The 25,512-nt window shown below is 60.4% G+C and overlaps 1 protein-coding gene across 1 annotated transcript in view; it reads left to right on the forward strand.

The window, feature by feature from the left end:
- SHH (sonic hedgehog signaling molecule) overlaps positions 1-9,577 on the forward strand; it is a 29,377-nt gene extending 19,800 nt beyond the window's left edge. Inside the window, 5 exon segments of the mRNA XM_058723454.1 lie at positions 529-648; positions 650-741; positions 744-757; positions 5,765-6,026; positions 8,753-9,577. Of these exon segments, the coding sequence (XP_058579437.1) occupies positions 529-648; positions 650-741; positions 744-757; positions 5,765-6,026; positions 8,753-9,561 (1,297 nt within the window). The 3' untranslated portion in view covers positions 9,562-9,577.
- Positions 9,578-25,512: the final 15,935 nt, after the last annotated feature.

The raw sequence follows: 25,512 nt of genomic DNA on the forward strand, positions 1-25,512 counted from the left end.
TTTTTTTTTTTAAACTCAAAGGCTTCAGGTGAAAATAAAGCCACGGCAGCAGCAGAAAAAAAAAATTTAGTCTTTTTTAGGGTTAAACATCAGAAGACAAGCTTGTGCTGCTGTGGCCAATCAGATACGCCCCTGCCAGCTATAATATAGCACCAAGGGCAGCCTGTCTCGCAAGCTCTCCAGGCTTGCTACCATTTAAAATCAGACTCTTTTTGTCTTTTGATTGCTGTCTCTAGCCCCAACTCCGATGTGTTCCGTTATCAGCGACCAGCAGCCTGCCGCTCCAGCCCCCGTCTGGGTGGGGGATCGGTGGCCAGTCTCCCGCAGCCGCGGCGGGCAAGGTTATATAGGAAGAGAAAGGCAGGCAGAGAGCGAGGGAGCCAGGAGCAAGCCGGAGCGCACGGGCACACACTCGCGCACACAGACCCGCACGGGGACAGCGGAAGGCGCTGGGCTCCGGACGAGATGCTGCTGGAGAGATGCATGCTGGCGGTGTTCGTCTCCGCACTGCTGATGTGCTCGGGGCTGGGGTGCGGACCGGCGGGGATTTGGGAAGAGGCGGCACCCCAAAAAGCTGACCCCTTTAGCCTACAAGCAGTTCATCCCCAACGTGGCCGAGAAGACCCTAGGGCCAGCGGACGATACGAAGGAAGATCTCGAGAAACTCGGAGCGATTCAAGGAACTCACCCCCAATTACAACCCCGACATCATCTTTAAAGACGAAGAAAATACGGGAGCAGACGGCTGATGACTCAGGTAGAAACCCGGCGCTGGGGCGTGGAATGTGCTGCTTTCACGGGGGTTCTGTGTAACCAGCGGCTCCAGACGGAGTCTGTTTGCTCTTCAGGCCGATAGCGAGGCGACTTCACCCTCTCCTTCCCCACCCACCTGCCCTCCTTACCACCCCTTCCTCTTCTTGAGGGGGAAAGGAGGCGAAGGGTCCAGCCGCAGAAGTTTAAGGTGGGGGTGGGCAGGGAGGATGGCCGATGTGGTCCACGGCTGTGGCCCTGATTTGATCTGTCCTGCTGGGATGGCCCTTCCCATCCTGCCTCAGCTCCGGCTTGCAACTTGGGAGACCCTCCCTCCGGGGGCCTCTGTCCTTCCCAGGTCGGGGACGCACACGGAGGGAGGGGGCAGAAGTCCGCCCCCTGAACGTGAAGTGGCTTCCAGGTCACCCTAGAAATGCAGCCTGGGGCATTAGACAGGGGCGCTCGCTGGCTCCCCTTCTGCACGGGGCTCCTCCTTCCCACGGCCACCCCCACCCTGCCGCCCCCCGGGGGCCAAGGGCCCCCGCGTGGGGAAAGCCAGCAGGCAGAGCCCACAAGAGGCAAGGGCTCCAGAGGCGCCGCCTGGTCCCTGAGTGTTATCACCCGCCGCGCTGCCATTTCACCGTGGGCACTTGTGCCCGGCAGAGTGTGAATGTATTGATATTTCTTTAAGGATGCGCGTCCGTTCTCCCGAGCCCGCGGTCCTTGAGGGGAGGGACTTAGAACTTCTGGCATTGCATCACTCCGGTCCACCTGCCGGCACAGGAACTGGGGACTAGATATTAGCGGGAGGGGGCTAGGACGGAACAGCAGAGCAAACCAGCCGTGCCCTCCCTCCGGGCCTCCGTCTGCGACTTCTGGCTGCCACCCTCCCGCCAACCGTAGACTTTCTGAAACTCCATGCACGTATCACCGAAGCTGGAAATGGCTTTCCTGGCAAATATAGGTCAACATCCTTTTTATTGCCCTATTAAATCTCCAAGTCCTACCTTTCGGGCTAGGAGCGCACCACCGCTGGCGGGGCGCAAGCACGGGGGAGGGCGGGCGGGGAAGGCGCCCAGGGGGAGCCCCTCCGGGCCGCTCGCTTCCCCGGCCCGATTCGGGCGGCCAGGCCGGACGGAGGGAGGAGAGGGGCCGCGGGCTGGAGCGGACGGAAGGGGCGGGAGGGAGCCTCGCTCTCGCATCTGCACGCGACCACCTTAAATCTGGACCGCGAGTGTGGACGCGCGCGCCTGTGCCCGGGAGCGGCGCGAGCCACAATGAACTCCGCGCAGGCCGCGGGGCGCCGGGGGCGCGGCCGGCTGCGGGGAGACCCCGACCCCGGTCACCTCGCGCCCCGCGGGAGGGAGGGGGCCTTCCCGGAGCCCTCCCCCCCCCCCCCGGAACCCGGGGAGAGGGGTGGCGCGGCCGGGGGAGGCGGCGGGGGCGGGGACGCAGAGGTCCCGAGCCGGCGGGGTCGCCGTGCGCCCGCGTGCGCGCGGGGCCGCCGCCGGAGAGGGGCCCCCGGAGCCCCCGCCGCGGGTCGCAGAGCCCCGAGCGCGCGGCCGCGCCTCGGCCCCCGTCCCTCCGGGGTGAGCGGTCGCCGCGGCCCGGGGCTCCGGTGCCTTGCGCGGGGCAGGGCCGGGCCGGGGGCCGCAGCGGGGCTCCGACGGCCGGGACGGTCGGGGCCCGGAAGGGGCGCGGCGCGGGCTCCGACGACCCCCAGGCGAGCCCCGCACCCCCGGCCCCTCTCCCGGCCGCTCGCCGGGGACCCACGGCCGAGCCCGGCGCCCGACCACTCTCGCCGCCGCGCGCGCTGGCAGCATTTGAACTTCTGACCTTCTGTCAACTTCCTCCGACGAACGGAACGAAAACAAATACTTTTTTTCCTTAGGCTAGTGGCCATTCCCGTTCCCAGCACAAAAGGACGGGGGAGGGGCAGCCAAGTGGGGGCGGGGTGCGGAGAGCCGGGCCGGGATTGCAGCCCGGACCCCACGAGTGTCCCCTGCAGCCGCAGATGGCCGCTGGGCAGTGCCGGAAGGTGCCCCTGGCGTACCCTGTCCTGCCCTTCCTTCTTCTCCCTCCGAGAGCCGCGGAGGGGGCGGAGGCCGGGGTGGTGAGGGGCAGGGCCGGGGCCGGAGGGGTGAAGCCGGACGCCTCCCAGGCCTCAGGGGCCGAGCCCTCCTCGAGGACCTGTTCGCCCGCTGGCCCCGCGCTTCAAACAGCCTCCCGGAGCGCGTGTCCCTCCTCCCCCGGGGCGGGCCGGCCCTCCGCGTCTCTGTGTGTCTCTGTCCCCTAATGTGACTGCCGCCCAAGTCCCTCAACCATGGCAAGACCGTCCCCAGTGGAACTTTCAGAGCAGTTCTGGAACGCATGAGCTCCTGGTTAATATTAACTCGGAGAGGGGGAAGCGCAGACAGACGCGCTCGCCCCGCAGGCGCGGGTGCCAGGCGCGGGTGCGGCGGCGGCCGGGGGGCTCCGGGGGCAGGAGGCGGCCTCCGGGGCAGGGCCCGAGGGCCGCGCTAGGGACAGCCTGGGACGGACGCCACGCTGAACGGACTTGTGTGTGCGTGGCGGCCCGGCCCGGCGCGCAGGTGTGGGTTTGAGGAGCGTCCCCCTGTTTGGATAGGAGGGGTCTGTTTTCCCGGAGCGGGGGTGGGGTGGGGGGGTGGGGAGGGCGTGGAGACAGGTGTGTGGGGACTGGAGGGGGGGGGTCCCTTTTGAAGCGGGGACACCCCTCCCCCGCACTGGGGAAGCCGGGCGGCCCTGCTCGGGCTTCTTCTGGGCACCGAGCGGCTGCGCAGACTGGAGAGGTGGCGGGGGCTCGGGCGCGGGGACCGACTCGGCCTCCGCCCACACAAAGCCCGGCCCGGCGGCCCCGCTGGGCTTCACGGTGGCTGCACCGAGCCGGGCTGGATTCGCGGCCCACGACCCAGCGAATCGCTCCCCGGCCTGGGCTTCCCGGCTCCGCCTGCGCCCGGCCCGCCGGCCGGGCGTCCCGCAGGCGCGCGCCAGGGCCTCGCGGCGCCCGGGGGAGGGCGCGTGCGGAGCGGAGCGCCAGCCGGGCCTGGCTCGGCCGGGGGCTCCTCGCCGGGGGCCCTCCGCCTCGCGTCCGACTGGCGCAGCCCCGGGCGCTGGGGGGGTGGGGGGGTTGGGGGGCGCTGGCCCGCGGCCTCCCCATCCCGCCCGCCCCTCGCCAGCTGCCCCGTGGGGAGCTGCGACAGCTCCGTCTGCCCCCCAGGAGGAGGGAGCTGGGGCGGCGCGGGGCCGGGGTGCGGGCCGTGTGCGTGTGCGTGCGGGTGCTGTGCGCCTGCGCAGCCGGCCTGCCAGCCCGGCTCCAAACTGACCCTGGTTTACTGATTGATTTTCATGTAAAACGCGTTCAATCCTCAGGATGACCTCACTCAAACTCTGCCCTTCCGACTTTTTTTTTTTTTTTAAGAAAACCGCTGTGACCTGTTACCGGGGCTGCCCCAGCACCGCCCCCCCGCCCCCCCCCCCCCCCCCCCCCCCCCCCCCCCGCCAATTTGTTGCATGTTTAAGTCCACAAGCGTATTACTGGGTGTTATTACTGTCCGACACTCAGGACTTCTCCTGTTGCGCAACCTTCACCTCCCGCGGAGGCGCGGGCAGAAGACAGAAGTCCGCGCAAGTCCCTGCCCGGCTCGGTAGGGGAACCGTCCCCACGCCGCCGACAGGACCCCCGAGCGGTCTTCTGTCCACCGCGCTCGCCGGGGTCCACAGCCCAGCCGGCGCCGCCTCGCTCTGCGGGAGGTCAACTTGAAATTGCCCCGCGTCCCCAGCGTCCGCGTGTCTTGGGGGACGCCCCTTGGCGATCCTGTCACCACCGGTTCCCCTCCTTCGAGCCCCTCGCCCCACCATCAGCAGGAACGTCTGGGCAGGGAGGGAGTCCACACACAGGGCCGCCGCTCTGCTGTTCCTCGCATCCTTAGCTGAGTGTGACCGGAGACATCCGCGGGGGTTCCCCCAAACCCCAGCTCCTCGTCACCCCGGCTCAGGTCACGCCTCTTCAGCGTCCCTGCGCTCCCGCAGCTTCCTCGCGGATGGGGGGTGGGGGAGACGCCCCGAGGGCTCCCAGGCCTCGGGCCCTTTCCGCCTCCCCATCCCCCACCCCTCAGGCCCCACCTCCTCCCTCCACCTCTTAAGTTTGCTCTTCAAACTTGCAGGACGCCATTCTGCTCTGGGGCCAAGAAAACAAGAGGGGGAAGGGAACAGGTTAAGGAAAACAAGAGACACCATCAGACCGCAGAAAAGCCCGAGAAAGGAGTTGTGTGGAGAAAAGGAATGCGGCTGTCCTGATAAAGAGTGTTTGTCGTCGGCCCGCCCGCACTGAAAATTATAGCTCACCTGCTTGCCCTTCAGTCGGCTCCCTCCTGCCCGTCCGGGCTATGGGCTCCCCGCCCCCCTCCCTGCCTCCCTTTGGCTGGATTCACGTCTCAGATAGGCACAGGGTAGGAGGGAGGGCCCCGAGATAACCCAGGGCTTTCCATTCTTAAGAAGCACACCGCATAGGTTCTGTTTCTACAAAGTTGCGCCCTGGGCCTCTCTCCAGCCTCCTGGGGAGGGAGTCCGGCCAGGGAGAAGGGTGGAGCCTGGCGCAGGTGTGGAGAAACGGGGCCACCGAAGGGGAGCTTGGGGAGCAGAGGCTGCCTGGGGGGTGGGGGGAGTGGGCCACTGTCTTGGGGCCCGGCCGGTCCTGCCGTCATTGTGTGAAACACGCAGTTCTCTTGTTTCAAAAAGACTTCACCTTCTCAGGCCCATGGGCACTGCGCTACGTCAGATTGTCGGGCGAGGCCCTCGGTTCATCTGCAAATAGGACCAGCCCCTCCGGCAGAGGCCCCCCCGCCGCCCACCAGATTGCCACGGCCACCCAGCCCCCCCGCGTCTCCACAGGGCCCTGATCCGCAGGCCCCGGGGCCGGGCAGGCCCTGCGGGGGGCCGGGACGGGTGGTGGGCCCAGACCCTCACATCGACGGGGTCCCCCTTCTCTCGGCAGCGCTGTAAGGACAAACTGAATGCGTTGGCCATCTCGGTGATGAACCAGTGGCCCGGAGTGAAACTGCGGGTGACCGAGGGCTGGGACGAAGACGGCCACCACTCGGAGGAGTCGCTGCACTATGAGGGCCGCGCGGTGGACATCACCACGTCAGACCGAGACCGCAGCAAGTACGGCATGCTGGCGCGCCTGGCCGTCGAGGCCGGCTTCGACTGGGTGTACTATGAGTCCAAGGCGCACATCCACTGTTCCGTGAAAGCAGGTGAGGCTGCCGGCGGGGCCTGCTCCAGAGCCCCCGCCCCCCTCCCACCCACCCAGCAGCTCCAGATCTGCCCACGAGACGTCCCCGCTGCGCCCTGCAGCCTGACTCCAGGGAGGGAGACGCGCGGGGGGGGGGGGGGGGCGGGGGGAGGCAGCGTGGCAATGGCTCGGGTTGCTATTGTGGGAACAGACCCTATAGAGGTGCGTCCGCCAGCCAGGAATCGCCCCTGCCTTTGAGGCCACCGAGGCCCGGGGGGTCTCCAAGCCCAGATGCAGAGGGCACAGGGCTTCCGGAGCCTCCCCCCACCCTGCTTCCGGAGCCCCCCCTCTGCAGGTGGCGAGACAGGGAGGGTGGGGGAGGGGACTCTCCCGGCGAGAGACTGAGCCCTGCAAGGTGAGCCAGCTCTGGCCTACATTCTTCCTCTCCTTCAGGGCTCAGGAATCAGGCGGCCCCCATCCAGCTCCCCAGCACAGGAGGGGCGCCCGGGGTGGGAGCCTCGGGCCTCTCCCCTCCCTGCTGAGCAGCTTGGATCCTAAACTAAGGCAACTCACTGGCTAAGCCTTTGGGGAGAGGCCTGGTGGGAGGTAATAAATCCAGTGGTTACCACTTCCAACATCTGGAGGCCGCAAGCCCAGAAGCATCCCCCCCTTATTAGGAGCCAGCTGGGTGTCCCTGAGCCACAGGCAGGGCCAGGAACACCGATGGGAGCCTGCAGCTGTAGCCGGCCCTGGCTGTGAGGGGGACTTTCCTGGGCCTACAACGCCACACTCTGTCGCTGGCGAGGAACAGCCACGCCAGGAAGGCACTGTTCCCGCGGCAAACAGCCCAACCCGGAGGCTATTTATGCAGATGTCTCCATCTCAGCCTAAGGTGGTGCATTTAGCAGAGCAGTTCGCAGTGAATTTCGGAGGACCTGTGTCTTCCCCGCGCCGTCCCCACCCCCCCCCCCCCCGCCCAGTTTTGCCTGTTTGTCTCCTACACCGTATTTTAATAGCATGTGTTAGCAGAAAAACGCTCTCGAAGTGTCAAGACGCACTTCGTAGCTAAGGGAAATAGTGGCTTCTTATCACAACAGAAGGAAAAGGTGTGGAGGGGGCGGGGGGGGGGGGCGGTGCGGGGCGTACGGCCAGAGAGGGAGGACGAGCAGGCGGCGCCCCCACTCCGCGGGACTCCCCGGGGAAGGTCGCGGCGGCGCTCGCGGCGGGCCAAGCCTGTCCGCGGGGTCCCCCTGGCGGGGGTCCCTAGAGGTCTCGTCGCAAGTGAGCGGTGGTAATCCCGCCCCAGGATCCCGCCCGGGGAGGGCAGACCCCCGGGGCGCGGAGAGCCGCTCATTGGCATTCGGCGCACACGGGCCGGGGCGCGGGGCGCTGCGTGTCAAGCAGGGTCGTGCGACTCGACGACTCGGGCTCGCCTGCGCCCCGGGTCGCATTCCGGGGGGCGACGGCGGGCCTCCAACGGCCAGGCCCGCACTTCATGCCGCAGAAACCGATGAGAAGATTAAAAACCCTGTGTAATTCCAGCAGGAAGATTCTTTCTCGCGATCTCTATTTGCAAAACGCATGATCCCGGAGATTGGAATGCAAAAGACACCAGGCCCTCCCCGCCCCTCCCCCGCGGCCCCCTGCGCGCCGCCCGGGCTCCGCGCATTGTCCTCGGGACAGTGAGCCTCAGAGAGCGACGGAGGGCTCGGGAAAGCGGGTAGTCAAGGGGCCTTGAGAACCGGCCGCTTCCAGCGCTCGAGCAGGCCCCGCCATTTAAAATTCAAATACACATCTTGAGCGCTTGGAAGAGGGAGGCCTGGCTGTGCAAATAGTGCTTGTGAGGCCCGGCTTCTGGAGAGCCCGCGTGTGAATCGCAGGGGGGCGGGGGGTGGGGGTGCACCTGAGCAAATAGGGAGGGGGCGGCCGAGAGAGGGGATGAGGGAAATGGAAGTGGCCCCTCTTGCCAGAGTGTCTCCCACTTATGGCAGAGACCACAATGACAATGCCGGGCCCTTTATTGGATTTTAATTAGAAAATCCACACAAGCCCCGGATTTTCACACCTCGGCCAATTCCCTGGAATGTTTGTCCAGTTGCTACAACTACTGCAGCTATTTTGCACTCCTTGGCCACCCCCCTGCAACCCCCCCCCCCCCCCCGCAACCGGCCGGCACCGAGGCCCCCGGCTGGGCGCTGGGGGGCGGGCAGGCGAGGGGTCCCCGCGGCGCAGCGCGGGTGCGGAGCGCACGAGGGGGCGCCGCACCCCGCGCCGGGGGCGGGAGGAGGAGGAGGTGCACCCCGGCGCCCGAGGGAGCTCGAGGAGGCTTCCTGAGGAATCTGAGTGGAGAGCAAATACCCCGCGAATTCAGGGCGAGGCCGGGTGTGTGCTGAGCCGGGGGATGGGGTGGGAGGAAGGCGGAAGGGAAGGAGTGGAACCGGCCTCCCGCCGGAGACGCCAGCCGACCTTTGTCACCTCCAGTCCAATCTTAAGAGAGCCGTTGAGGAATGTATCTGCAGCTGAACTTTGTCACCGAGACGGCGGGGCCGAGGGACAGGGGTCCGCGCCGGACCCGCCTGGACTCTCTCCCCGGAGCTGCGCGCGTCCCGAGTCTGGGGCGCGGGACCGCAGGCGGGGGCCCCTCCCCTCCCCCACCCCCCCCACCCCCCCCCCACCCCCGCCGCTCGGGCCTCCCTGCAGGCGCTCACCACCCTGTCCCCTCTTGTCTCCCTTCTCCTCCCCCCGCAGAGAATTCGGTGGCGGCCAAATCCGGCGGCTGCTTCCCGGGCTCGGCCACGGTGCACCTGGAGCAGGGCGGCACCAAGCTGGTGAAAGACCTGCGTCCCGGGGACCGCGTGCTGGCGGCCGACGACCAGGGCCGACTGCTCTACAGCGACTTCCTCACCTTCCTGGACCGCGACGACGGCGCCAAGAAGGTCTTCTACGTGATCGAGACGCGGGAGCCGCGCGAGCGCCTGCTGCTCACCGCCGCGCACCTGCTCTTCGTGGCGCCGCACAACGACTCGGCGGCGGCCGGGGAGCTGGAGGCGCCGTCGGGCGCGGGGCCGCCGCCGGGGGGCGCGCCGGGGCGCCGGGCGCTCTTCGCCAGCCGCGTGCGCCCGGGCCAGCGCGTGTACGTGGTGGCCGAGCGCGGCGGGGATCGCCGGCTGCTTCCGGCCGCCGTGCACAGCGTGACGCTGCGCGAGGAGGCCACAGGCGCGTACGCGCCGCTCACGGCGCAGGGCACCATCCTCATCAACCGGGTGCTGGCGTCGTGCTACGCGGTCATCGAGGAGCACGGCTGGGCCCATCGGGCCTTCGCGCCCTTCCGCCTGGCGCACGCGCTCCTGGCCGTGCTGGCGCCCGCGCGCACGGACCGCGGCGGGGACGGCGACGGCGGGGGCGGCGGCCACCTGCCCCCGCCCGCGCCGGCTGCGCCCGAGGCGCCGGGTGCCGCGGGCATCCACTGGTACTCGAAGCTGCTCTACCAAATAGGCACCTGGCTGTTGGACAGCGAGGCCCTGCACCCGCTGGGCATGGCGGTCAAGTCTAGCTGAAGGCCGGGGAGCCGGGGCGGGCGCGGGGGGGAGGGGGGGGGCCGGGGAGGGGTTGGGGGGAGCGACCGCAAGGAACAGCAACAGACACGCGGAAAAGCGCACGGAATGAGACTTTAATTATAATAATAATTAATAATAATAATAATAATAAAGTAGGACAGTCCAAAGTAGACTATAAGGAAACAGAGACCCTGGGAAGTTTTGTCATTGTGTTTAGTTTATATATATATATATTTTTGAATTTTTTTTGGTTGTTTTATTTTGTTTTTTGTTGTTGTTGTTGTGTTTTTTTTTTTTTTTTCACCTCTCCTGGCTATTTATTTGTTTGGTACGAATAGATGTTTTAAATAATATGAACCGGACCTTCAAGAGCCTTAAATAGTTTGTTTCTTGGATAATTTATTATTATCATGTGAACTGTACTCACGGGGGTGAAAGATTATTTTGTGAGGCCAAGCGACCTGCTCAGAGTCTATTTTTCTACACGTCCCTCGCCCTGACTTTCAGAAAGCCAACCTGCACACTCCATATCCCCTCCTTCGCCACGCGCCTGCTTTTCGGCAACTGTAAACTGAAACATGCTTCGTGGGGGTCCACAAATTATATTTTTATACACAGAATTGTAAATTAGATTTTTTGAGAGATCAATACTTAACTGAATTACATTTCATTTTTGAAATAGTGTAAAATATGAAAATATATTATTTTAATTTAACTAGTTTCCAGTGTAGCGGCCACCGGGCAGGCTGCCTTCATGGCTTAATATTTGGTTCTCATCACCATTTTGGCCACATTCTTGGAAGTTGAGACTGTTACGCACACACACGCACACGCGCGCGCATACACACACACACACACACACACACACACTGGTTTTGTTCTGTTTTTGTTTTTGTTTTGGACAAACTGGAAGAACTCTGTTATTTTTAACTTCAAAGAATTTATTAGAAAATAATATTTTTTAAACGCGCACATAGCGATGAGCCCACAAGGACGGAGGCTGTAGTTTGTACAGAGAAAAACAAAGGATGTTTTTGCATTAATAACTTGAGAATTAACTGCTGTAAATTTACTAAAATGTATTTTTGAATATTTTGTAATAGTTTTATAGAAATAAAATGTACCACGCACAGACTGGTTAGTATATCCTGAGAATTCCTGTCGCAGCCCCTCTTTTCTTTTCCTTTTTGGCTTCTCTGTCCGGGAACCTGGTGCTGACAGGAGTCCCCAGCGTTATATTTTTAGATGTGTTGCTTATACTGTGAATTCAGATCAGCTTAAGTAGGAAACCAAAGTAGGAAACTAAACCGACCCGTCTATTGTCATCGCTGGAGAAGCCTCAGCTCTGTTTGTATCTGTGGGGTGTGCGTCTTTGTGCGCCCCCCAGGCCGGGGGTGCTGTGTGTGGGTGCCGCTACGCCCCCACCGCCAGCCCCTTCACCGCCACCGCCCGCCCTGCGGGCCCGGAGGAGGCGGCCCTGGCAGCATCGCCCAGAACCTTCTCCCCAGGCTCTGGGTAGCTGTGGGCAGGCCTCGTGCACGCCACGGGGAGGGCCGGGTCCCCCGGCCTGGAGGGAAGGAGGGCTCTAGCTGCTTTCTAAAGTACTGGGGGACCCCTTCCGGAACGGCCCCCGAGGAGAGGGCCAAGTGTGGGTCTTCTGTGAGCCCCCAGGCCCTTCGTGGCAGAGCCCCTGAGGCACGCACCCTGTCCACCCGCTCTGGGTGGGGAGCACCCTGCCTCCTCCCCCCGTCACAGCTGCTCGCGTCAGGGCTGCTGGGGTCCTCGGGCCTCGGTGAAGCTGTCAAATCCAAGCTGTCTGTCTGGAGTGGTTGTTAGGTGTAGACCTTTGTCCCCAGGACGTGGTCCTCCTCTCGCAGGCACCCTTTGGTTGGTGTCCCGTGTCGGTGGGTCTGGGGGAAGGGGCCTTGGCCGTCACCCTCCGTGCTGTGGCGTATGGAAGGCCACGGTCTTGTCCGTGCCCTGGGCCGGGCATCTGAGCCAGGTGCGCTAGGCGGGCACAGGGCCTCTTGGCAACGCAAGCCTGTCCAGAGGCCGGCCTGGGTCTGGGGAGCAGAACCGAGCCTGACAGCTCGGGGCAGGCCTCGATCCAGCCGGGGCAGGGTGTGGAGACACAGCTCCCAGAGGCAGGCCTGGCGTGGTGTCCGCAGCCAGAAACGCGGGTCCCTGTGCCTCTTCCAGAAGGCCAGGGGCCTGGATGGATGGCACCAGGGACAGGGGCCTGGCGTGCGGCCGGGGGCTTGCCTGCTGTGGGCTTCCCAGGGGTCGGGCCCTCCGGGCAGGCGTATCCTTGGTTTTTCTCTGTAAAAGACTTTTCTTTGGCCTTCTGGGTAGTTAGCAGGTACAAGGCTTACCACCCCTGGTGGAATGTGGTGGTTTGTGTTCCGTTGACTGTTCCATCCTGAGTATGACCGACGAGAGAGAACCAGACACACTGGTGGCGTGAAAGCTCCGGCTTCATTGACGGACTGACCAATTGGCGGTGTGGCCGGACGGGCCGCGAGAGGACCCGAGCGCCGGCCAGGCCCCGAGGCCCCCCACCGGTGACCGCCAGCGCCGGGGTGCCGGGGCCCTGAGCCGTGCCCCACCCTGGCCAGGCCTGGTGGCGCCCTCTCACTGCTCCCCGCCTCCCCGTGCCACATCTCAAGCCCCTTGCCCACCTCTGCGTTCACAACAGTCTGTCTCGTGGCCAAGGAAAGGGAGCCACGTCGGAGAGGAGCTCCACACAGGGTGTCAGGACAGCGCCGCGGCTCCCCCCCCCGACCAGGCGGCCGCTCCGTCTTCAGGGCCCACGGCGTGGAAAGTCTGTGCTGTCGCCGCCAGCCTCGCTCCCGACGAAACGCGTATCTATTCCTGTCGAAAGCGTGTATCACAATGTACTTGAAACCGTTATCTTTGTGCTCTATTGTTTGAACAATTAAAGAAGTTACAGAGACCGTCTGTGATGTCTGCTCTGTGGCGGGATCCCTGTCTCATGCGGTCACCTGCGCTCCCCCCCGTACTTCCCTGAGCTTGTGAAGATGCGACCGAAAAGGTCTCATTGAGCGCAGACCGCAGACCCCCTCGGTGGGCGGGTGTTGGGCCGTGGGGACTTCCCTTGCGGGGTGGGCACGTGACTCATACGTTTGGGGGAGCCCCTGGGGCTGGGGCGGGGGGGGGGGGAGAGACAGGGCTGGCCTGTCCTGGGGGAGGCCCTCGGCCGTCAGCATCACGTCCACAATGGCAGACCGTGGCCAGACTCGCAAAGAGTGCCAGTTGGTTGCCAGACGTGACCGGGAAGTGAAGAAGGGCCTGCGGTGCGGGGCTGGCTCTCCAGCAGCGATCTGGGCTCTCTGACGACCCATCCTTCAAAAGCACAATTTCCTCAAAGGGGTTGAGGGGCCCTGGAAATGGACTTCCGCGTGGCCTCCTATGAGCCGGTCTCAGAACACTCCCACGCGCTCCGCTGGAGGTATGTGTCCGGTTCGGGGTGGGGGGGGGAGGTTGGTTGGCAAATTATGGTCCCGGAGACAGATCCGGCCCTTGGCCTGTTTTTATTACAGCCCCGTGGGCTGAGACTGGTTTTCCCCTATTGTTTTCATCGTCGAAAACGAAAAACCTCAAAGAATATTTCATGGCTGGTAAAATTAGGTGAAGTTCAGATTGCAGTGTCCATCCATCAGGTTCTAGAACTGCCCCCACTCATCCCTCCACACGCTGTCTGTGGGAGCCCCTGGGCCCACACGTTGCATCAGAGACCACACGGCCGCAGAGCCTGAGATATTCACTAGCTGGGTCTTTACCGAAAGAGTCTGCCTCGTGTGGTCTGGGATGGGGACACGTAGGGTGAAAGCAGCCACACCGCGGGGACAGGAGCCCGGGGCTGGAACAGAGGAGGGCGTAAGCCATCGGGGCACAATCTGTCGCGATTCAGGTGATGACCCCACTCAGTTCCGCCCCTTACTCAGAGCCACAGGGAGGATGACAAATCCGGGGAGACCCGCCGGCAGCCACTCGGACCCAGTGGTGTTAACGGGCACACCTTCATGCTCGTCGGTGTGAGCGAAACCGGAAAGTCCGCGTAAGGTAGGGAAGGGGTGGGACTGAGAAGAGGAAGAGGTACGCGTCTGTCTCCCGACCCCACAGTGAGGAAACAGTAAGTCTGGATTTGAAGATAATCTTGTTGTTCTCCAATTAAGAAGAAAATAACAGGCATTCGCATTTTCCTCCGTGACACGCTCTGGGGCCTGCCCCACGAGGCGGGGAATGCGGTTCGGAGCGTCACCTTTTCAGTGGGGATGTGTGGTTTCCGCGATGGGGGCGGCTGTGTTCCCAGAAAGGGGCAAGCTGGCTTAAAAAGGGGTGAAAACTCTGAAGACTGGAGATAAAGCTCTGTTCTGCCCAGAACCCCAGGAAAGCATTGCCCCGAACAACAGGTTGCTGGATTTCTGCATGCAGTCCTATTTATGCTGGCTCGGGGCCTCACGACCGCTTCCAGGGGAAAGTGACACCCTCTCCCCAGACGCCACCCATCGTCCCAGCCGGGAACCCCTCCTCCCGCCCCAGAAGAGCTCAAGGCCTCCCGCTGGGAACCCTGGGCCCTTAAGGGCAGCGAAACAAACCCAGTGTCTCTGAAGGGAGCCTAGTGCTCCCGGGTCCCTGTGTCCACCACCCCCGCCACCGCATGGGGCAGGTGCCTCCACCAGACGGCGCCCAGGCCCCTGGCTCAGCGCTGGGCCACCCACCAGGCAGGCCACGTGGTGGGGGGCGGGGGGGCGCCAAACTTGGCCTTGGCAGAGTGTTCTCATCAACACCGGCCGCTCACCTCGCCCTTCTGATGGCCGCGCCGGCCGCCCCCCGCGTGCTCCCGGGGAGGGCTCCTTGAAGCCCCCTCCCCCCCGCGCCCTCCGCTGTCCAGGAGGCAGGAGGCCGGGGGTGGGCGCGGGAGGAGACCCGGGGGGCACGGGGTGCTGGGTCAGGTGGCCCGCTGCCGGCGGCGCGGTCCTCCCCGCGCGCGGGTCCAGGACCGCGGGCCTTTGAGCAGCGTCCCGCACCTGCAGCCTCCGGTCCCTGAGTGGAGTCGCAGCGCCCTCTGCGGGCCGCGGCGGGAGACGGTGGGCGCGCACCTGCCTGCGGACCCGCCGGTTTGAGCGGACGGTGCCGGGTCCTGTGCCTCCCTCCCCACCTGCGGGGACCCAACTCACAGCTCGGTGCCCCCCCCCCCCCCCCGTGCCCGGCGGGCCGGGCTCGGGTCGGTCCCCGCTCTGAGGACCGCTGTATTCTCAGTGAGCAGCAGCCACCAAGGAAGCACGGAGGCGACTGTCCTGGAGACGGGCAGTGTGACCTCTCCACTGGATGCTGGGGGGGGGGGCACCTCGTTCCCCCCCTCGGTGTTACCCGAGACCTGCCCCCCCACCCAGGGCTGACCCCGCGGGGCCTCTGTGCCCTCCCAGGGTGGGGAGGAGGTGACTCAAGGTCCGTGAGGCCCAGAAACACTGCTGTTTGAAGGCCGGCCGGTTAGGGTGTCCCATAGGCTCCACCTGGATCCAGGTGACACTGAGCAAGTCCGTGTACACACGGAGGAAAAAGACAGCCTTACAGTCTGAAGGTTCTGGAGGTGAAGGCGCCCGATTCCCTGGGAACAGGTCCTTGAGGCCCACCTCGGTGGGATGGATGCCATGAGACGCAGCTGCCGCCCGAGAGCCCGCGGCCCAGCCCGTGGTCCTCCTGAGGGGGGGGGGGGACCGCACATCCCCAACAGGGAGGAGAACCTTCCGCCAGCACAGGGGTCCCGCCCGGCTCCGCTGTGAGGAAAGCGCCCTCTCCCTGGAATCCAGGGCTGGCTGGCGCTTCTACGGACTGGGACCGGGGTTGGAGGGAAGGGCTGCCATCCAGACCCTCTCTCCGAGCGTCCTCTCTGCCACAGAGCACGTTCTTCCGGGGCGCCCCCGATCAGAGCCCAGCAGTCACTTAGACGCGGATCTAAGGCCACCGCAAACCTCAGCACCACCCCTGGGCCTGGGTATCAGGAAACGCGTCCTTCTCGATTCTTCCTCTTTTTTAAGGAAGAGGTTTGGGGGGGGGGGGAACATCTAACAGACCAGTGCGCACATCGAATGTCCGGCATCCTTTCCGTGCCAGAGTCGGCTGTACCTGTGCTAGACTGACCCACATATCACACCCACTGTCAGCAGCACAGCCTCAACCTACATACAGGCGTGTCCCCGAAGCGTAGTCTCTGACCAGGGGACTGATCTCAGGGCCCGCCCACGGGCCCTTCCGAGGTCTCCCCTCTGCGTCCACGCAGGGCTGTACCAGAGTGGGAGGAGGAAGGGGGGGGAGGGGGAGGGCCTCCCACGGCAGCAGGCAGGGCTCTGGGTCCTCGTGGGGCAGCCCCGGGGGGAGGGGCACGCTGGGTCGCAGACCCTTCCCCTCCCTGCCCCGGATTTCCCCTTCTCCCCCAGGGCTGAGGCTGGAGGGGCCAGGAGGAAGGGGGGTACCCAGCACGGGTGAGAGCCAACAGGGAAACTGAGCCAGCGTGCCCCGCGCCTGGGGACGCACATCATCAGGCAACAGCCACCGCCGTGGGAACATAAACACAAGAGCCACACTCCAAGGTGACACGTCAGCCAAGAGGTCGAAGCGGGGACGCTTCCCCACCAGGGTCCCGGCCGTTCTGGACGTCGGCAGCGGCCCCCGGCACAGGTGCGCTGGGATCTGAGGGATTTGGATACATACGGGTTGGTTGTATTGTCTAGACTTTCCCAGCTCAACACACGGAGCACGCTTTCATTGCTCAAAAGAATAAACTTATTTTTAAATTCGCGGGGCGGAGATCCTGCCGCTGTCTTCACGCCGCCGTGCCCCTCCCCACCCCTCCCCTGCAGCCACTCACCTCTGCAGTTGGAATGCCCGCTCCCGTCCGTGCCCCCTGCACCTGCCCCGAGGGGGCAGGACGGGCGGCAGTGGGGGGCGGGCCCGGGGGCGACCGACGCCGGGCCCCGACGAGCCTGGCCCCAGCCCCGTCTCATCTCCTCCCGGTTCTGCCATTTTAAACAACCCAGTGCGGTGCCCCCCGCCCGGACCCCCGCCCCCTGGGCCCCTGGACGCCTGCAGAGGCCTGAGCTGTGTCCCCAATGCCCGGCGGTGGCCACAACCGCCAGCCCAGCTGGAGTGCTGAGCTATTCATAGGCAGTGCTCCCATGTCGGTCCTAAAGACTAGGTGTTCAGTCAGAAAAGAACCTTTTTAGGTCAGGGAAATTAGTTTAAAAATACTTCTGTCTGCCCGTGAGTGTCCCAGGCAGAGGGACACACGCTCTGCTGTCCCGAGCCGCCAAGGGGTGGCTTTCTCCCGGGGGACGTCCTGATGGGGCAGCCCCGGGCGGCTCGCCTGTCCCTGTCGCTCCCCTCTGGCCGGCGGGCCAGCCGGCACACAGGCCCCGGCTCCTGGGGGCTGGGAGGCCTCCTCATCTCTCCCCACCTGCCCCTCCCGCCACTCGTGACCTCCACTTTCCTCCGTGACAGGTGGGGGCCGGGGCGCTCGCTCCCGCTGCTTCCCTTCCCATGACACGGAAGGGGTACAGCTTCCTGGTGTGTGAGCACACACACACCTGGATAGTGTTTTCGGGTGTGGCTGTGTGCACCTGTGAGAGTGTACGTGTTGTGTGCGCGTGAGCAAGTGTATGAGGTGTATGAGGTGAGTGTGTGTGTGATGCATGAGGCGTGTGGATAGAGTGTGCCAGCATGCGTGTGTGCGTGTGCGCGTGTGCATGCAAGGACCAGCCTTCCCGAGTTAGAAGGGCGTTCGCGACCATGCCGGATGTCAAGGGCACCCAAACTCAGTAGGCGGGGGATAAAGCCGCCTTTCCTCCTGTAAGGAGAGAGCTTTGGCTATAAATACTACAGCCCTGGGGAATCAGACATCAAAGTCACTTCTTAAATATCAAATCCTTGTCTGAGAATAGGATTTGGGAGGAACGGAATGGGGAGGGGGGCAGCACGGGACAGGTAGCGTGGGGCTGGGGGCCCAGGAGAGGCAGGGGTGGAGGCAGAGGGGCACCCACAACTCCCGCAGGTGCAAACACAGCTGGGAGCGCCGGCAAGTGGTTCCATTCCTGCCCCCGTGTGACTGTCGTGGAAAACGGGGTGTGGACAGAGACGGCACTCCGGGTTTTTACTTGGGGTCAACAGATAGGTTCGGAACTGACAAGGCTGCTGTAGGGGCTGCGGAAGGTCCTCGAGAGCTCACGCTCTTCAAGTTCCCTAGCACGATAGGGAAAACCCACACTGGGACACGCGGCACACTTAGAGAGAGGTTTCTCCCTCCCATCTTCATCACCAATAGGCATTCGTCTCTGCACGTTCCAGGGGACAAAAGGAAACCTTAAGGAAGCAAACGGTTCTTCCCAGATTGCACAGCCAAGGGGCGGAGCCAGGATTCGATCAATCGGCTTTGGAGCTCATGGCCGGTGTTGCCTCATCCACCCACCCAGCGCCAGGGGTGGGGGAGAGGGCATCATTCTCCTACGTGGGGGTAGGACCGCAGTGGAATTAATGTCGCTTCCGCACCACTCGGCCAAAAGTCATCAAAGCCTCAGAATTTTATGTCTCCATCGGCTCGGTAATTCTACCGTATTAGAACTTATACCAAGGAAATGGCCAGGATTTCCATGTGCCGTGGGTTCCGGCATGCTTTCCACAGGGGGGTCTGTGACTGTGCAAATCTGGGCCGCAGGTTCAATGCCCAACACTAAGGAATTGGGTGAATAAGTTCGGGTGTAATATACAACTGAATGGGTTACTGTTACGACTATGCAAGAAGCTGCAAAAAATATTCAACCTCATGGGAAGATAGTGACAACATATTATACGGAGAAAATCAGCTGGTTCCCAAACATTACGTACACTTTGGTCCCATTTATGTGTGCGTATGTGTGTGTGGGGGGGTGTGCATGTGTGTGCGTGCGCATGTGTGTGTATTAGAAAAAAGTTCGGCAGGGGCGCCTGGGTGGCGCAGTCGGTTGGGCGTCCGACTTCAGCCAGGTCACGATCTCGCGGTCCGTGAGTTCGAGCCCCGCGTCAGGCTCTGGGCTGATGGCTCGGAGCCTGGAGCCTGTTTCCGATTCTGTGTCTCCCTCTCTCTCTGCCCCTCCCCCGTTCATGCTCTGTCTCTCTCTGTCCCAAAAATAAATAAAAAATGTTAAAAAAAAAAAAATTAAAAAAAAAAGAAAAAAGTTCGGCAGGATACACACTGAAATCTTACCAGTGACTGTCTCTGGGTGCTGGAGTTACAAGTGACCTCCTTTTCTCTCTTTTATTACCTATATTTTCCACATTTGTCTCAGTGACAATTTACCACTTTGTAAGCAAAAACAAACCATTTTAATTTGAAAACATTTAAGAAATTTTTTGTTCTATTTCCTCTCTAAATGCATCCTAGTGACACTCGGTCACCAGTAAATCCTGGAACAGCCACCAAGATGCTGCCCCGGGGGGAAATCCTAGAGATTTGGGTGCCTGTGCATTTACTATTGCTTCTGGAATGTTCTAAATGATCAGGAGTCGTTCAGAGAAGCATCTTGTGGAGTTGGGGATGAAAACAAATGAGGCCACACATCCATGAAGAGACGAGGCTCATATTACCAGGCTCAAGGCCAAGGCCCCCCAAAAAAGGCGTTTCCAAAATACTCTAATTGGTGGGAAAGTGCTTTTCCCCAACGAATGGGGCCACCCCTGCGGATGAGCACGGGGAGACTGGAGAGCCGGGCTCTGCTCTCAGCTCTGCACAGAGCAGGCCGCACAAGCCACCGTGGTTCCCGGGGCTCAGGGTCCCCGTGTAGGGTGAGGTCCGGTCCGGCTCCTGCACTCTGCACCTGCTGTCATCAGTATGGGGGCAGCGCTGAGACTGTCTCGCTCAAGGGTCTGTCCTCCGTGCCCATCACCGTGGGGAGGCCATGGACAGGTATTCCGGAAGCGCTGAATTAATGAGTGAGCGAGTGAGCGAGTGAGTGAGCGAGCCAACAAATGAACGAAGGCGGGACCGCATCCCCGGGGACTGCGCGCTCGCCTGGCTTCAGGCCTTCCCCGGTAGGAGAGCGCCATCTGCTGGGAAGCCGGGACGCGCCAGAGGAGCGGGGAAGGCAGGATGCGGTTGTCATGGAGACGCGCTGTGCCCGTGGCGGCTTCATTGTCTGGGGGAGGAGACAGGGAGACCAGGAGGCCGCTGCGAGGACCCCCGACCCCAGGACGCCGGGCGGAGGAAGGGTGGCGCAGAAGCATCGCCCCGGAAGTGGGAAGACCCCCCTTCTTCCAGCCAGACGACAGGTGCACTGAGACTGTGTTCATGGGAGGCAGTTTTCTGGGAGTCCCCGCTGAATATAATTCCACGTTTCCCAAAGAGAAGGGGGGTTCAAAACACGGATTCACCACGAATTGGGGTTGTTTCTTCCTAAGACTCTTCACGACTAACTTCACAAATCAACACACCAGTACGGTTCACAGGCGGCCCTCGTGGGCTTGGGGACACGGAAGGGCATCGATGCCCGCACCTCCACCGTGTGTATAATCACGGGGTTCACCGTAAACTGGGTGTCACCTGCTCCCAAACAAGTGTGGCCTTGCCCACGAGAGGCTCAGGAGACGCAACGGAGCCCATGTGTCAACCAGGGGCAGCCACGGGGAACAGCAGGGGGAAGGTTCTGGACACCGAGGGGCAGGGTGGAAGGAGGGGAGGCGTGGCGCTGGCCACAGGTTGGCGGTGAGCTGAGTCCCTGGCCCACCCTGCTCGCGGATCAGGCGGGGAAACAGGGTGGAGGAGGGGCAGGGTCGGCCTCCAAACTTTCCTTTTCCATCTGCAGAATGAGAGGTTGGCCTAGAATGATCTAGAGGCTTCCTCCCAAGACTCCAGGGCTCCAAATGCTGGTCTTGGGCCACCGTGCTGTGTGTCTGTCCCTGATTAGGAAAGGCTCTCACTTCTCACCTGGGTGCCCCTGACCTCAACACCAGGAGTGTCACAGGCATGCTGGGGGCACGGACCTGGGACAACACACTTCAATCCCATCGGCCCTTCCAGTCAGTCAGGGTCACGCTCAGCACCACCTGTCTGTCACTGGCAGACGCGCGGCAGGCAGCAAGGGGCACCGGCTCTCACCTACGACGCTCCTAGAGCCATCATTCTGGAAGGCTCTAGCTTTTCTCCACAGCCGAGTCCTGCCACCACTGTGTGCAAGTCCTCTGTGCTCTTGTGCAGGGTCTCAGAGCAAACTCTGCCTCTAACAACCGGGGCAGCAAGTGGGGGGTGTCCAGCATCGTGGTGTGAGTGTGGTCGGGGACAACCATACGACCATTTCAGAGAGTTGAAGACAAAACGTAGCAAAAGAGAAAACACGTGAGACCTTGACTCCGCAATTCGAGCATCCAGAGCCCCTGTGAGACTGAACAAGAGTGTTTACGGCAACACGACATATACCTAACTGGACGTAACCTATGTGTCCACCAACACGGATTCGGCTAATTACCTGGTTAGTTAAACCCCGTGGAATACTTTGCAGCAACGGAGAGCAGGAGCCTCAATCGGTACTCGTTACCATGGAACCGGGCGTCCTACAGAGTGGAGGAAGCAGTCATGAAAGTCCCGACATGCTCCCATCTCTCAGGTACAGAAGTGGAGCTTTCCTAGGCTTCAAACTAACATATGCGTACGAACCCATGTGCAGCAGCTGTCGTGAAAGTCCTCCTCAGTGGTACGCTTTCTGGTGACTTTTACTGTCTTTGTGTAGCAGAAAAGTTAAGGCACAGCCTTTGGGGTCAGCCGGACTTGGAGATCCCGTACGGACCGCTGTGACCCTCTCGAGGCTCCAGAAGGGCTCGCAAACAGCGCATGACGCACAGGATCGTTCCACACTAAACGCGTAGGAGGAACGCACGTGTGTTGCATGGCCCGGTGCTCGTGAGTGTCCGGTAAATGGTGGCTTTTCTATCTTTTACCCAAAGACGCCTGACCGAACCAGCAATGGCTCTGACAGCATGGTCCCCCCGCCAACAGTCCTCACGTGGCCGTTTGCCGATCCGCCAGGGCACTGAAGTCATCGGGAGGCCTCCCAGAATAACCACAAAATGTATACAACCGTCACAAGTGCCTGCGGGCCCGATGGTGACTCAGAGGCACCGCGTCTTGGAGAAGGTCCAGGGAGGAAGGAAGGTACCCTCTCAGATTCGGTGAGACGCAATACGTTGTAGATGGAGCCGATCCATCCAAATCTCTTTTCTAGAGAATTCTGTATCTGTTTTATAAAGAACAAGCAGAGGCACCTGGGTGGCTCAGAGGTTGAGCGACAGAGTCTTGGTTTTGGCTCAGGTCGTGATCTCAGGACTGTGGGATCAAGCCCCACAGTGGGCTCTGCCCTGAACACGGAGGCTGATCGGAATTCTCTCTCTCTCTCTCTCTGCCCCTTCCCCTCCCCACTCTGTGCTTTCAAAGCTCTCTCTCTCTAAAAAAGAAAGAAAGAAAGAAAGAAAGAAAGAAAGAAAGAAAGAAAGAAGAGAAAGAAGGAAAGAAGGAAAGAAAGAAAGAAGAGAAAGAAAGAAGAGAAAGAAAAAGAAAGAAGAGAAAGAAGGAAAGAGAAAGAAAAAAAGAAGAGAAAGAAAGAAGAGAAAGAAAGAAAAAAGAAAGAAGAGAAAGAAAGAAGAGAAACAAAAGAGAAAAAGAAAAGAAAGAGGAAAGAGAAGAGAAAGAAAGAAAGAAGAAGAAAGAAAGAGAAAGAAAAAAGAAAAGAAAGAAAGAAAGAAAGAAAGAAAGAAAGAAAAAAAAGAGAGAAAGGAAAGAAAGAAAGAAAAGAAAGACAAGAAAGAGAAAGAAAAAAAGAAGAGAAAGAAAAAAAGAAAGAAGAGAAAGAAAGAAAAAAGAAGAGAAAAAGAAAAGAAAGAAAGAAGAGAAAGAAAAAAGAACAGAAAAAGAAAAGAAAGAGGAGAGAGAAGAGAAAGAAAAAAAGAAGAGGAAGAAAGAAAGAAAGAAGAGAAAGAAAAAAGAAGAGAAAGAAAGAAAGAAAGAAAGAAAGAAAGAAAGAAAGAAAGAAAAAAGAGAGAAAGGAAAGAAAGAAAGAAAGACAAGAAAGAAAGAAAAAAAGAAGAGAAAGAAAGAAAGAAGAGAAAGAAAAAAGAAGAGAAAAAGAAAAGAAAGAGAAAGAAGAGAAAGAGAGAAGAGAAAAAAAGGAAGAAGAGGAAAGAAGGAAAGAAAGAAAAGAAAGAAGGAAAGAAAGAAAAAGAAAAGAGAAGGAAAGAAAGAAAGAAGAGAAAGAAAGAAGAGAAAGAAAAAAAGAAGAGGAAGAAAGAAAGAAAGAAGAGAAAGAAAAAAGAAGAGAAAGAAAGAAAGAAAGAAAGAAAGAAAGAAAAAAGAGAGAAAGGAAAGAAAGAAAGAAAGACAAGAAAGAAAGAAAAAAAGAAGAGAAAGAAAGAAAGAAGAGAAAGAAAAAAGAAGAGAAAAAGAAAAGAAAGAGAAAGAAGAGAAAGAGAGAAGAGAAAAAAAGGAAGAAGAGGAAAGAAGGAAAGAAAGAAAAGAAAGAAGGAAAGAAAGAAAAAGAAAAGAGAAGGAAAGAAAGAAAGAAGAGAAAGAAAGAAGAGAAAGAAAAAAAGAAGAGAAAGAAAAAGAAAGAAGAGAAAGAAGGAAAGACAAGAAAGAGAAAGAAAAAAATAAGAGAAAGAAAAAAAAAGAAAGAGGGGCGCCTGGGTGGCTCGGTCGGTTAAGTGTCTGACTTCGGCTCGGGTCATGATCTCACGGTCTGTGAGTTCGAGCCCCGTGTCGGGCTCTGGGCTGATGGCTCAGAGCCTGGAGCCTGTTTTGGATTCTGTGTCTCCCTCTCTCTCTGCCCCTCCCCTGTTCATGCTCTGTCTCTCTCTGTCTCAAAAATAAATAAACGTTAAAAAAAAAAAAGAAAAAAAAAAAAGAAAGAAGAGAAAGAAGAGGAAGAAAGAAAGAAAAGAAAGAAAAGAGAGAAAGAAAGAAGGAAAGGAAGAAAGAAGAGAAAGAAAAAAAGAAGAGAAAGAAAAAGAAAGAAGAGAAAGAAAAAGAAAGAGAAAGAAGGAAAGACAAGAAAGAGAAAGAAAAAAAAAGAAGAGAAAAAGCAAAGAAAGAAGAGAAAGAGAGAAGAGAAAGAAAGAGAAGAAAGAAAGAAAGAAAGAAAGAAAGAAAGAAAGAAAGAAAGAAAGAAAGAAAGAGGAAAGAAGGGAGGAGGGAGGAGGGAGGGAAGGAAGGAGGACCGAGAACTATAATGCCATATCTTATAAAGTCGATGTGAACATTTATTTATTTACATACAGATATTCAAAATATGTACGGGGGGCGCCTGGGTGGCTCAGTCGGTTAAGCATCTGACTCTTGATTTCGACTCAGGTCTCGCAGTTCGTGGGTTCGAGCCCCGCCCTGGGCTCCGTGCCGACCGTGCAGAGCCCGCTTGGGACTCTCTCTTTTTTCTGCCCCTTCTCTGCTCACGCGTACCCTCACGCCTTCTTTTTCTCTCTCTCGGAATAAATAAATAAACTTCAAGATTTTTCTCAAAAAGACGCGTGTATCTTGTGACCCGCAGCCTGGGTAAAGCCTGGGGCTGACAGTCGAGCCACCAAGAAATCCAGCAGAGCCGCGTGAGGCTGGAGGTCCCCGCCCGCCTCCCCCCCCCAACCCCCCCCCCCCCCTGGGGTCACCAGACACAGCTGCTTTCTGCTGAAGGAGCCACAGCTGGGCGGCCGGCCTCCAGCCACGTCGGTTTCTGGACCCCTCCATCCGCTTGGCGCCCCGGGCGGACCAGGTGGTCCGCGGTGGGGACAGAGCTCGGGCTCTGTCCCTTGTTGTCACGCGTGCCCCATCCGTGTGCTGCTCACTGCTGCGGGGTCTGTGACAGCTGGATTCCAAGGAGCCCCGAAGCTTCTCCCCTCACCCGATGCTCAGCACCCCACCCCCCTGCAGACTGGACAAAAAAAGTCTTTCCCGGGGGTCTGTGGTCCCCAGGTGGGGTGCGGCCCACGGGCAGGTGGAAACCGCTCTCGCAGCAGCGCGTGGGGAGCCGGGGCTGACCTGAGTCAGCGGGCAGTGACCCGAGTGCCCCTGGGCGCCACACACAGCTCCGGGCCCCTGGACACGACAGGAAAAAAACAGGCACAGTTAATTCCCTTCCTGCCCCCGGTTTACTTACTTACAGGGTGAAGGGAGGCATGATCCACAAAATGGATAAATGACCGTGTGGCGGGTGGTAGTGAAGCCTATGGAGGCCACAGGACAGGCCAGGACGTCCACTTCCAGCCACGACACGGTGACCGCGCCCAGGGAGCCCGCCTCCGGGAACAGGTGTGGCTGCCATCGCACACCACCAGCTCCAGGGTCACCCGGGCCGCGTGCCCGGAGGAACGTTCCAGAGCTCAGTGCTCGAGGATGGGGCCCGAGTGGAGGGCGGCGGGCTTCTGGGGCCGCGGGAGCGGCTGGGGCCACACGCGGAGGGGACCCCAGAAACTCGCAGAGGGTGCCCGGAAATCTCGGCCTTCCACGAAGCTGCGTGTGTCCGGGGCCTGGCGCCATGGGGACGGCCGGCGGGGCGTTAGGGGAGGTGGCCAGCCGCGGGGGCCAGGACACCAGAGCAAGGCCTTCCCAAGAGCTGGCCAAACCGGGCTGAGAATCAAGTGTCGGAAGGGCCAGGCTAACCCTCCAGGAGATCAGCTGCTTGCAGGACTCACGAAATGAGGCGTCCAAAATGTCCTGTCCAGCCCAAAATTACCGGACGTTCTGAGAAGCGAGCAACCAGGACGAGCCCCAGTGGAGGCGGCCAGGCAGGCGCCTTGGTTCCTCGGGAGGGAGCGGGAGCAGGCGAGGAGGGCAGCACAGAGAGAGTCCTGTCCCACCCCGGAGTCGGGGGATGCAGGGGGAGGGGGGGGGGTGGGCGCCAGGGGTGCAGGGGGACTGCGGTTCATCAG

This window comes from Neofelis nebulosa, chromosome 4 (genome assembly GCF_028018385.1).
Source record: "Neofelis nebulosa isolate mNeoNeb1 chromosome 4, mNeoNeb1.pri, whole genome shotgun sequence".
Taxonomy (NCBI): Eukaryota; Metazoa; Chordata; class Mammalia; order Carnivora; family Felidae; genus Neofelis; species Neofelis nebulosa.